The sequence below is a fragment of the Neolamprologus brichardi genome, chromosome 7 (assembly GCF_056152115.1).
Source record: "Neolamprologus brichardi isolate AB-2024 chromosome 7, ASM5615211v1, whole genome shotgun sequence".
In the NCBI taxonomy this organism is placed as follows: Eukaryota; Metazoa; Chordata; class Actinopteri; order Cichliformes; family Cichlidae; genus Neolamprologus; species Neolamprologus brichardi.
In genome coordinates this window covers 33,533,760-33,546,864 of record NC_142110.1, presented here as the reverse complement: position 1 = coordinate 33,546,864, position 13,105 = coordinate 33,533,760, and the positions used below count along the sequence as shown (strand labels likewise).

The following is a 13,105-nucleotide window of genomic DNA, read 5'->3' as shown; positions in this document are numbered from 1 at the left end:
ACATGTTGTATATCATACAATTGCTTTTGCTTGGAAAATTAAGTATTCATAAGAAGAAAATGGTCAGGAACTAAGCCAACTTTCCAAGAAGAACTGGATCTCGGCTGCTTTAGCATTTGCATTTACTGGTTGCATTACATTTATCACATTGCTTTTAATTAACTGCTATCTTGCTTTATGTTACCCATTCGTTCACTACATTTAGCTACTACTTAATTTAACATGTGTTTATTTAAGACAAGACAAGACAAGACAAGACAAGACAAGATAAGATAAGATAAGATAAGATAAGATAAGATAAGATAAGATAAGATAAGATAAGATAAGATAAGATAAGATAAGATAAGATAAGATAAGACAAAACTTGATCCCACGACGGGGAAATTTTTAATGGGTATCATAGCTTAACATAACTATTGTTATGTTAAGCTATGATACCCATCCAATGATGGCTGTATCGTCTGAGAACTTCTGTAGATGGCAATCATCCGAATTATAACAGAAGTTCGAAGTGTAAAGGCTGAACAGGAAAGGTGAGAGAACCGTGCCCTGTGGTGCCCCCGTGCTGCAGATTACCACCTCGGACACACAGTCATGGAGCCTCACATACTGTGGTCTGTTGGTAAGGTAGTCGATGGTCCATGCAGTCAGCTGTTTTCCTACTCCGGCTCCCTCCAGCTTCCCTCTCAGTAGTGCAGGTTGGATGGTGTTGAAAGCACTGGAGAAGTCAAAAAACATGATCCTCACAGTGCTCCCCACCTGCTCTAGGTGAGGGATCGGTGTAACAGGTAGATGACAGCGTCTTCCACCCCAATTCCAGAACGGTAGGCGAACTGCAGGGGGTCCATCGCTGAGTCCACCAGTGGCCCAAGGTGGTGCAGGATGAGCCTTTCCATTGTCTTCATCAGATGAGAAGTCAAGGCCACAGGCCTGAAGTGGTTGGGCTCCTTGGGGTGTGCAATTTTTGGCACCAGAACCATACAGGAAGTCTTCCACAGTCCAGGAACCCTCTCCAGGCTCAGGCTCAGGTTAAAGATGCACAGGGCCACCTGACAGAGCTGGTCTGCACTGTCCCTGAGCAGTCTGGAGCAGATTCCATCCGGACCTGCTGCCTTCCTTGCCTTCATCCTCTTGAGCTGACTTCTCACCTGATCAGCTGTGAAGTAGATGTGAGGCTGGGCTGGAGTGGGAGGTGGGGCTGGCTCTGTTGTGGGTAGATGTGTGGACAGGGGTGAAGCAGGGTTGTGGTGAGAGGAGAGCTCAGGTGACAATGGCAAACACTGTACCTTCTTGGTAGGCACAGTGTTCTCAACACAGAAATTAATGTAGTCCGTGATGCAGTGGGTGAGGGCGTCGATGTCCTCACCGTGGGGCTAGCAAAGTTCCTGCCAGTCTGTGCATTCAAAACAGTCTCTTAGGGCCTCAGTGCATTCCTCAGACCACGCCCTTATCACCTTCTTTGTGGGGGGTTTCCTTTTCACCATAGGAGTGTAAGTGGGGTAGAGAATGACCAGGTTGTGGTCTGAGTGGCCAAGCAGGGGGAAGGGGTGGTGCGCTGTAAGCCTGCTTTGTGTTGGCAAACAATAGATCCAGGGTTTTGCTGTCCCTTGTATGGCAGTCAATGTGACAGATATTGAGGCATGATTGAAGTCCCCAGAGATAATAATGAGGGACTGCAGATGTGCCATCTGTAGCTGAGAGACAGTGGAGTGAATGTACTTACAGGCTGCTGTAGCGTCGGCCGAGGGTGGAATGTAAACAGTCAGCACAATAACGTGTGAAAATTCCCTGGCCAGGTGGTATGGCCGGACGCTAACCGCCAATAGTTCAATGTCTTTGGTACAGCGCTGTTCCTTCACAGTGATGTGTCCCGGGTTACACCATCTCTCATTGACGTACATTGCTAGTGCCCCACCTCTCCTCTTACCACTCTCCATTGCATTCTGGTCCGCTCTAACCAGTTGCAAGCCATCCAGAGTTATGACAGAGTCCGGTGTGTGGTCTGTGAGCCATGTCTCAGTGAACAGGAGGAGGCTGCTCTGCTTGTACTCCCACTGCAGTCTGGTTAGCGCAATTAGCTCTTTCATCTTGTTGGGTAAAGATCTTACATTACCCATGAGAATGGATGGAATGCTTGGTTTGTACCGTCTCCTTATTTCCCAGTACTTCACTCCAGCCCTGCCCTCCTCCGATGCCGTACCTTCGGAATCTTGGGTCGCTCCTCCGGGAGTACTTTCCTGTTGCCCAGTGCTAGTAGCTGCTCCCTACTGTAAACAATGGGGTGGCTTACAGATTCTCCAGAAATGGTGGTAAAAAGTCCCAAAAAGAGTAGAAGACATACTACTACTCTCATGAAAATTTGTGGGTCCATGTTCCGTTGCACAACAAATAAAAGATGACCAAGAGTGTCGGGATAAAAAAGCTTTAAACACAAGAAAAAAAAGAAAGGAAAGAAAAAAGCTGGGAGCTGAGGAAACAGGCTGCCTACTGTGGCACTTATTATAATAAGTGACCAATTATAACTATTCATCTTGGGCTAACCATTATGTTTTTTCAAGTTGTATTTATCGTTAACTTCATCTATCACTCTCTACTTCTAAATGTAATGGCTACAGCAGAGTATTAGGCCCACATTAAGAAAAAAAATATATATTATTGATAATTTTGAGAATAAAATCGAAATTTCTAAGTCAACGTGAAATATCTATTTTGGGAAAAAAGTTTAAATGTTGAGATTACACGGTTGGCATCACATTTTGACTGTTTTCACAAAATAGACTTTAATCTTGAAAGTTCAGCTTTACTGCTCTAAAACGCTACCTATATAAACTTACTGGGGATTCCTGACACCAGCTTCAGGGGTCTTAGCACTCTCACCGCTCGTAGCGTTCTCAGGTCGAAGTCTGAACCCACCGTGGCCAAGATTCTGTGTGCAGATGTAAACAAAGACAAGAAATAAGCCCATTAAAAGTCAGAAATACATAAATGTATGCTTTTATCTACAAGGAATATACTCTAGAAAAGCTTTTTTCATGTGTGTGTGTGTGTGTGTGTGTGTGTGTGTGTGTGTGTGCATCCTTGCTAGTGAACCACAGCTGCCAGCCCTCATTACAAGCTGTACACAGAACGAAAGACCTAAGTGCTCCAGTGAAACACACACATAAGAAACACATGCTGTAGGCTAAAGAGAGAGCACGAGTGAGTGCGAGAGAGAGAGGAAGATGAAAATAAGAATTACTGTAAAAACATATATGTGAATGTGAACAAAGAGATTCCTTTACATTTCCCACTTTGGACTGGTTCTCATAATAGTAGCATTTTATACAACGTGCCTCACTCACACACATACTTTTTTTTTGTACCAACGTACCAAAGAGCAACTTGGCGTTCAGTATCTTGCCCAAGAATTCGATGGCACACAGATTAGAGCAGCCAGGGATTGCACCACCAACATTTCAATTAGTATATGACCTGCTCTACATTATGAAATACAACCACCCCATAAAAAGACCTTGCTAGACTTTATTTATCACTGAGTGCAGGACAGGCACCAAGATGAAGTAGACAGTTGCATGTTACCATCCACCTATGAGTATGTTGCCATCTTTTTTTCTCTTTGTGTATATGTGTACAATATAATTTGGGGAGACTGGCAGGTTGGTATTAGTCTAGCAGTGCAAACTTCAAGTAAAAATGAAAGTAACTACTGAGTGAAAGGCAATTATTTCTATATCTGACATGTTTCCATTCAGTTGTTCAATGTGGGACTTTTTTTTCAGCACTAACCATACAAAAAAATCTTCCTCTGTGACAGATACACTACAATGTGCCCCATTTAACTTTGAAATGAAACCCACACGTTTGCTTTGTTCATAAGAAAGAGTTATTTTTAACCACATTTGAGTATAATTAATATTTTTAACATCCCAAATGGGTGTGTTTTTTAAGTCTCTCAGTTAAGTACTGTTGGGAGCCACAGAGCAGCCCAAAAAACCTCAAGAGTGCAATAGCTTTTATGTTGAAGGCAGAATATACTCACGACTGACTGAAAGGAAATCTTCTTCATGTAAGTGTGCAACACACACACACACACACACACACACACACACACACACACACACACACACACACACACACACACACACACACACACACAGAAAGTGAAAGAGTAGCAGACAAGAAGAAAGGTCATTTATCACTCCCTGGTTACCAGTTGGCATGATAACAAATAAGGCAAATCTATGCTTTATGATATTCGCGTTATGGGTCAAAATCAGTCTGCTGGGATAAAAGTGACCGTCCTAGTGCTGTAGTATAGAATATATTATTTCATTTAAAAGGGGCATTTTATGATAAATTACAACTATTTCTCATTATCGGACTGTGTAGCTTTGCATGATTCATAGCTCAAAATAATTCGAGTTTGCCTTATACTGGGTTTTGGTGCAGATTCAGCCAATTCAGGCCAACTTTCACCTAATTGGTTACCCTTTGCAACCAAAAGGTTTGAACAACAGGTGGGTGGGGCTTCTCTTGTGTGCCTGAGATTATAATATTATGAAGCTCTGCTGTTGAGGCCATACTGAGCCAAAAGTAGACAAAACACTCTAAAACTGAGGGTTTAAAGCAGGGGTCTCAAACTTGTAGCCCGGGGGCCTATTGCGGCCCACGTCACCCCTACTTGATGTGAAGAAGTGGCCCATGAAGTTACTTTTTTTGTTAGGGAGGATTTGTTTGTTGTTGCGTGCAATGTTAAAATAAGTTCTTTAACCCTTTAAGACCTACCATAGAACCAAGTCCGCCAGAGCTTATATTATCTTTTTACATGCTGTGGAGCCATTTTTGGGAGCATTTCAAGTTGATATACATCAATACAACCATTATAGCCCAGATTTTAATAATTAATTACTATGCATTAAGTGCATAGTAATTACATAAATTGCAAAAAAGTGCAATAAACTACAAAAAAATTGAAAATCGTTTTTGTTTTTTTAACATATATTTCTAGTTAGAGAAATTTAAGAGGCTTATCCTTCAAAACTGTAAATACAAAAAAGTTGCACAAAATAGTTTCCCACCACAGGAAATTTATTTTGAGCGTCTTCATAGTTTTATTTTTGAAATACACCAATTTTTATATACTGCAGGAAAAATGAAAATAAATATTATAATGCAAATTTGCAAAAAAGCAGCATATGCATCAAAATAAACTATTTCCAGCAGGGCAATATGAGTCCTAAGCATCCCAGAAACGACACAGAAAGTCATAAAGTCAAACATAACTTTTAAAAACACCAGTATAGGCTCATGAGGCCTTGATGGTAAAAAACTACATTTCCGTGAAAATGACGTCACTTCCGGTTTCGGGCAGGTCATGGCAGACATGCGATAGTTTGCGCTGATGTAGTAGGAAGTGTTATGAACAGCTGATCGGATCAGCAAAGCGTGTTTCTGGAATATTATGTTTTTGTTGCTGCAAGCACTTTTTATGCAGTTTTTGCAAAGCTATATCTGGAAGGAAACTGTGACCGAGGACAAGCTGATGGCATAAGATGTAAGTACAACTCCTCCGGTTTCATATGCAAAAAAATTTATTACGCTAGCTTACGTGGTTGCAGAGCTACCGGGATTTAAAAATAGTTACGCAAAACAGAGCGTGCCAGCTCCCACCGGCTTTAAAGGGTTAAAAAGCAAAACATTACGAGCAATATGAGCAGGAAGCACAAACACGGTGAGGGATTGGCTGTGTTTCTTCAGTGAGAGACTTATTAGTAAAGAAAACAATTTTCAATTTTCTTTGCTTAGGCTGCTGCCCCCGCGACCCGGCCCTGGATAAAGCGGATGAAGATGGATGGAAAACAATTTTCACTAGCAGTCAAAAACTAATGTCTACACTTATGTCTGCATTTTTATTTTGTTAAAAAGGAATAAAATTATAGCATGTCTGGCCAGAAAGAGTCCCAATTTGTTTATTTGGTAGTTCACCGAAAGGCTTCAGATAGTTTGCAGTTTCGTCTTGTTATATAATATCTGAAATTTTAAAAAACAAACACAACTCTACTTTTTTCATACTAGCTGAACACAAAAGTGGCCCTCTAATGTGATGACAGTGCCAGCAGTGGTCCATAGCTCATTTAGGTCTGAGACGCCTGGTTTAAAGAGTTTTTGGCTTACAGGAAGTACTTTTACATATGTTGACCTCATTATTTGAAACTTTGTCCTGGTTTAATATGAGCGCCCACCAATGTAGCCGTATATATATGACAGAAAATAAGGAAGGGCATAGTAGTAATAGCACATTTTACGTACAGGCTTTGTTCAAATTCTATGCCTGGGACGTATTCACAAATATTATCATTTACTTTTTATATACTTCATGTTTCTTTTTTTTAAGTGACAAAAAAGGAAGCACAAAGTGAGAGATCACAGTTGAGGGATGAGTTAAAGATAACACAGTGGTGAGGACTGTGTAGGAACAGTGTAGCAAAAACTTCTAAACACAACACAACAGGAACAGCCACACAACAGCGCATGCATTCATAAATGTACTTGCACTTCTCTTAAGAAATAAGCACGCACACAAAGCCTGTTTATTTCCGTTGTACTAACACATCAATGTACAGTACTCATGCTCAGGTGCCCTAGGCCTAAAGTTGACATAAATCTATTTGAATTTCAAATTAAAGGCTTCCAGGTTGAAAAATACAACCTTATTTTGCCCAGATTTGGATGGTGTAACTAGTTTCTTCTGTGGCCCTCAGTATCCACTGTGCTCGCCATCTTAAAAAGCTTCAAAATATCTGAAATATTTCTTCCTTATCTAGTGGAAGAATATGAAATGCATTGTGTAAGCCCTTACGGCCACCCAAATAAGTAAAGGACTAAAAAGCCATATATATGTGTAAGATTTGCTAATATTATGATTTGATATCAGATCAGTTGTTAGATGTTATGTGTGGTCCAATGGCTGTAACAATATACAATGGGGTAGTCCAAAAACAGAAACATACAGTGCACACGCTGTAACATAATCCTGACTCTGACAGCTCAGATTTCTCTTGTAACTCGTTCTAGTTCTCCAGTTTTCAGCACTTTACTGAAGTCAGTATCATCTTTAGTCAACTCCCATTGCACTAATGACTGTCACACATCAAAGAGGAAGCCCAGGTGGAACAGTGTTTAGACCTAGATAAGATCAGGTTTTTAACTGTGACAAAAGAGGATTAAAATCCCACGTCTGAGCCGGGAAACAAGGATAACATTTAAATGAAGAAACAACCAAGGTGTGATTTTCTGCAGCTGGTAACACATCTAAAAGCACAGTCGACCCTAAGTTATGTATTAATACATTTTAATTTCCTGTGTGTTTAATGATAAACCAAAAGTTTCTTGATACTTGTTTGTAGTTTAAAATACTCCTCTCTGTGACTCCTACTACACCTACCATTGCTGCGTGGTTACTACAAGCTCTGAAACCTGAAATGCTCCTTCATAACACCCAGAACCTCCAAGAGAAATGCTTGTCATTCACCCAACTGCAGAGAAAATATCAAGGCAAGGATTCCCAGACACTAATGTTCGCTTTCTTTGGTATTAACAGTCATAAATCTGAACTTCCACAGCCACTTACAGAGCTGCGTATGGACAACATGTATAAATGTATGCTCATTTATCCATTCATATTCTTAGTCACCTATCCAATTTAGGTTTGCAGAAGGAGAGAAGTGGGGTACACCTATAACATGTCACTAGTCCACATCTCCACTAAAGTAAGAGAATGATGCTTCTCCCTGACTGCATGCGAAAGAGTTATACCTTTTTATAAAGTACAAGAGTTGACATTTTTGATGATTTTCAGCAATAATTTAAGGCTGGAAGTGCTACTGAGCACAATCTGTACATGCAAGGATTGTTTATTCAGCATACGTCACTGTGACCTGGAGAAATCATAGACTGTATAGAAGATGGGTGTAACCTGTGTGTTATCACCAGCTGGTTAGCGTTACCCTCGAGCTAACCGTTTCTGCTGTCACTGTCGTGATGTTTTGATTCTGGATGTAACGAGTTAGAGCTGGATCTAAGTGCAGGCTCAGTAGCAGTTTTCTAATTGAGTCGCCCCCTCCTGGGAATTCCAAAGCATGCACGTTGCACACTTTTTAGACCTGGAAGCTTCCTCTTTCCTACTGTCTATGAGAGCAACAGAATAAAAGGGCCTATGAAAACATGAATCACCCTCCGTGCTATTTTTTTTTAATCACAGTCAATACTTCACTTTGGTCTGTTGCAAACAGGTGTGTGTATGTGGGTGCATATTTCTTGTGAAGGATCTATCTGATAATTGTGTAGACAGACGGTCGGGCAGGGAGCAGGTTGACAAAGAAGAGTTTTAATATCACTTTATCATTTTCACAATATATCCATGCCGGCGCCAGACACCAGCACAGGATATGCAGAAGGTGATGCTATCGTCTGTCAGTCGCTTACACAGCGATATGCCACTTTCCTCCCTATTGTTAGACATACGTACAAAAGTATGTTCATGCAGGAGCAGACTGATAAAGAAAAAAAAAGGACATGAGCATGAAAAAGCACAGAATACAAGAAGATTTCTACATAACTGCATACATACAGATGAACACAATAAAAGGTTCACTTCCTGTTTAGTTCATCAAATATACAGATGTGATTCAGCCTTTATGATTGGATTATGAATAGCACAGGAACTACTTCAAGACTGAAGAAACAATGGCGGAAAAAATAGATAAGAGTGATTCATGCTGCCCATCAAAATCCGCAGAATGAAACTTTGCTTCATTTAGCTGTCCATTATTTTTTTTCTAAATGCAAAAAAAAAAAGAAAAAAGAAAAGAAAAGAAAAGAAAGGAAACTGTGTTATTGCATATCAAGTTCCCATCCTGATTAATTGACATGCTTTCAGAAGTGACTTAAACTTCCCTCCACACAGGGCGATGGCCAGACTTTCATAACCAAGAATGGAAAACTGAAGTGGCTAATGATGAACATGGATGACGTTACTAGCAGAAAGAAAAAAGAAAAAATTCCGAACACTGCATTAAATGTTAATTACAAGAGCTTACCCAAATATAAGATCTAGAACTTATGTAATGTGAAAAATGCTCCTCAGAGTGACACAGTTGGCATCTATATATGCAACTCTATTGAGGTTTTAAGCCTTTTTTTTTGTTCATTGCTGTGGATTCACCGCAGCTCCTTTCAGCATCTTCTGATTAAAGAGTGAAGCCTCTGAGGTACTTGAAGCAGACACCGTCACCAGCACTGTGTCATATGCACATGTTAGTGCTTTTTATGTACTATAGTCTTCGTGGATCTATTGAAAACAGGCACAATTGTAATCTGGGGCTGAGTTGAATATTTGTGCTCTCTGTAATAAACTCTGTTTGTGTTTTCAAAGAGGAAAGATTTTTTTCCACAAGGGTACAAAGAATGTTCAATATGAAGTCTGGAAGGGAAACACAGAGAACATTCGTGGATGTAGTGAAGTGGGAGATGGTTGGTGTGACAGAGGAAGACGCTAGGGATAGGGTGACATTGGAGCAGATAGTCCTCTGTGGCAAACCCTATATGGAAGAACCAAAACAACAAGAAGATAAAATGTGCATTTTACCAATGTTTATGTCTTCTTCTCTAAGTCACAGGCATTAAACTGTTACAACTTCGCTAGTGAGATTATGATATATCACATTATATTGATGCTCAAAGTTTAAAAAACAACTAAAGCCAAAACCAAGATTTTTTAGATTTAGATTGTCTCACTTGGACTGATATGATTGCATCAGCATGTCTCTCTGCAACCCTGGTATGAACGAGTGAAAGAAAATGTATGCTGGCTGGACATTTCATGTGGATATCTTTTGTAATTATGAAGTTATGGAGACTCAAAAATGCTGGATAATAAAAATCAACTGATTCTCAGGGCGTCACGTGGAAAGCATGGTTGATTTTTTCATGCAATGATCAACATATAGTATCAACTCCTCACTGCTCAATTGTATGTGTGTTGCATTTGTAGTGATGAGCTTGTAGCATAGATGCCAAACAGTTTTTTGATCCCTTAATAAATCAGTCATTTGGGTTGTCTAAGGAACTAAGGAACAATAAGCACAACTTGGCATTTTTCTTTGAGATTTGGTGGAGATCATAGCTGGACTGGCCATCGGGCATTCGTTTTTATGGGCCGATGGGTTTTGTCTTTTTTTTTGCTCGTTTTTTCCCCGTAATGGTATGAACACTGAAAGGTGGTGGATTGGCCAGATGCTGGGAGATGTGTAAAAATAACTCAGTTGTTTGGTGGTGGCTATTGCGGCGCTTCCACAGATTCAGTAACATTAGCAAGTGATGGAGGCCAGCAGATGCAACACGCTGGCAGGTGGATGACGGAAAGGCAGGAGGAGCAGAGACTGAGGCGGTGAACTGAACTTCAGGTAAGAAGTTATGACCTGCAGTCTGTCTGGGTCAGATATAAACCAAGTTTAGGTGGAGTTTATTTTCGTTGTGCTGACTTTTTACAGTCAGTTACAATAACTCGTACTGTGTACTAGCTTTATATACAGCTGGGCGGGTGCTATGATATTGTTGATGTTGAACGTGTTTTATCTTATTTTATTTATAAGGTTAGTTATTAGAGTTTCCAACCATCCCGTAATAAACGGAATTGTCTCGTATTCAGAGAAAATATTGCGAGTTTGGTATTGAAGTGAAAAGGAGCAGAGTTTGTCCCGGACTTCAAGACACAAAGCTGGAGTTATTCTGTGTCTTTGCTGCACAGCTGCCTCTTCTTCTCTCATTCTCTCCCCTGCCTCTCCTGTTTCTACTTCAATCATGAAACTGATCAATGATCAGCTGATCGGCTTTTCTCTCTTGTTTATTTATCGCTCACTTTGTGCCAGAAAGAGGAAACCAGCGGATGTCGCGCTAAACAACAGCAGCACGTTTAAGCTTGATCAGCTGTTATTAGAATTTATTTAATATTAATTTCTAGTATCAGCTGATGTTTGTTGGAGCCACGGCTGTAAAAGCTGCTGGTCATGATGTCGGTTTGGTTATCTGGTGAGAGGGAAACATGAAGATGAAACCAGGAGATGTCCTTACTGAATCATCAGAGCTGAACAGGTGATGGAGAAACAGGTTTACCTTTTAGGTGACATGAATGAGTTGAAGGGAAGTTATGAACTGTTTCTGAGAGACAGATAACACCAGGATGCTTTTCTAAGTAGCTGACAGCTGGTAACTGTGCAGGGGCGGGTCTAGCAAAGTGTTGCCAGGGGGCCAGGTAGGGCATGAACAGGGAAAGGGGGGCACAAAGAAATACTTTTCTTTCTTGTTCTCATTTAAAATGTCTCGCTTTTAACATATAATTATCTGAATCTTACAAGAAACGTTTTCATCTGATGTAAAATATAGAAATCCATTATTGTACATAGTAATTTTTTTTTAGGGTCCCATCATAATTTCTTCAGAAGTAGCTAAGTACTGTATATGATGCCAGTATTTTCCCACATTTTCTAGATACTGTACCAGTACTGTGTGTAAAATGCCATCAAAAAGTCAGTTAAGTTTTATTCTTTCTCACCTGTCTTTCTGTCTCCTTTCACTTTTTAAAAGTTGCCATGTTAGAAAAAATATTTTGCCCTGCCATGCTGTTTATTGATGTGGCAAATGAATGGTTTATGAAAATATATCTAAATCTGTCATCAGTAATCAGTAATGATCATGTCTCACCTCTAGTCTTCTCTGTCTTAATTTCAGGTTTTCACCATGTGTTGTAGATAGTTCAGGAGGTTAACTCGACCAAGCAGTCTACTTTCGTGTACTGTTTAGAATACCGGAACAGGGAGGATGTTGTAGGTTTAAGTTTATTAGATTGATACATATGTACCAACAAGACAGTGTACATCACTGTGACAACAGCGTTTGTTTTCATTCAAAGGCTTTATGGTTTTTCCTATAATACCTGGTGGGCCGGTCTCTAGTCAAAATGCCCGGGCCGATTTTTTGTCCCAGTCCAGCCCTGGTGGAGATCAAAGTAGTAGAATTACAGTCCTCAAGTGGATGAAGGTGTTGGTTTGACCCAGCATCAAAGGAGCTTTTCACATTCTCGTGTATGTACATTACCCCCGTTAGCAGCTCTAAAACACCTCTGAAGTTCAATCGTTACCATTTTAATAACAGAAGCAAATTTACGTTTCAAAATGTGTAGCTATTCCTTTAAGGAAAGATACAAAAAACACAGAGGAGGACTCAGAACGATGCAGCTGAGAAAAAGAAGTGGGGGGGGGAATGGAGAAAAGCAGATTCCTGTGAGGCTGACTGATGTAGTTTAATTACTGCGACCCTGCCCAGCTGGGCGCCGGGGGCTGTGATTGAGTTTTTCACACATGCCGGTAAGAGGAGACGGAGCTCTCTGAGGATAGACAAGAGAACATGGTGCTGACAACCTGACTGAATAACTGCTGCCTGTCTGTGCGAGCAATACCAGCTGGTCACTGACTGTCTGCCTCACAGCCTGTCTCTCTGTTTGCTTCTCTGCCTCACAAGAAGCAAACAGTGAATCTTTTCCATGCAATGCCTGCTCGTTAGCGTGTGGCTGTATTCTCCTGGGTTAACGCATTAATCTTTACCGCAGTGCTACCACTGTGGGCAGTTCATACGGCCTCTGCGCATGGCCTTCAAAGCTTTCAGTACTAAAGAGATTCACAATAGTTTTAGCTCCTGTGGCAGGCATCTCCCTCTCCACTCAATATTGCAGTAAAGATGTAGATTGGTGTACTTTTTTGTGGCTTACTGCATCTGTGAGGCGAATGAGGGCAGCATGTTTTCAGAGCTCTGGTGGGAGGAGCCATAGATGTTGATCAAAATGGCACTCTGAACTGAGCCACAACTTTGCACTGGCACAGGAAAGGAAAAAAGCTTTTTAAAACTTATTTTGGGGCAATTTTCAAGCAGTTTTTATTAGAAATACTACAAAGGCAGGTTTTATGTCCTTGTGACCATTGAAACTGACGCGGTCTCCAATTTCATTCAGTCAGGAACTTCAAAATAACTGCCTGCAGGCATTGCTAATTGG

General features: G+C 40.7%; 1 protein-coding gene across 11 annotated transcripts in view; it reads right to left on the bottom strand.

Annotated features, from left to right (window-relative positions):
- Positions 1-13,105, bottom strand: part of cacna1bb (calcium voltage-gated channel subunit alpha1 Bb) — a 213,504-nt gene that overhangs the window by 137,957 nt on the left and 62,442 nt on the right. For all 11 annotated transcript variants that reach the window (XM_087843518.1, XM_087843517.1, XM_006803498.2 and 8 more), the window contains exon 3: positions 2,835-2,926. In XM_087843518.1, the coding sequence (XP_087699644.1) occupies positions 2,835-2,926 (92 nt within the window). The remainder of the gene's footprint in view (positions 1-2,834; positions 2,927-13,105) is intronic.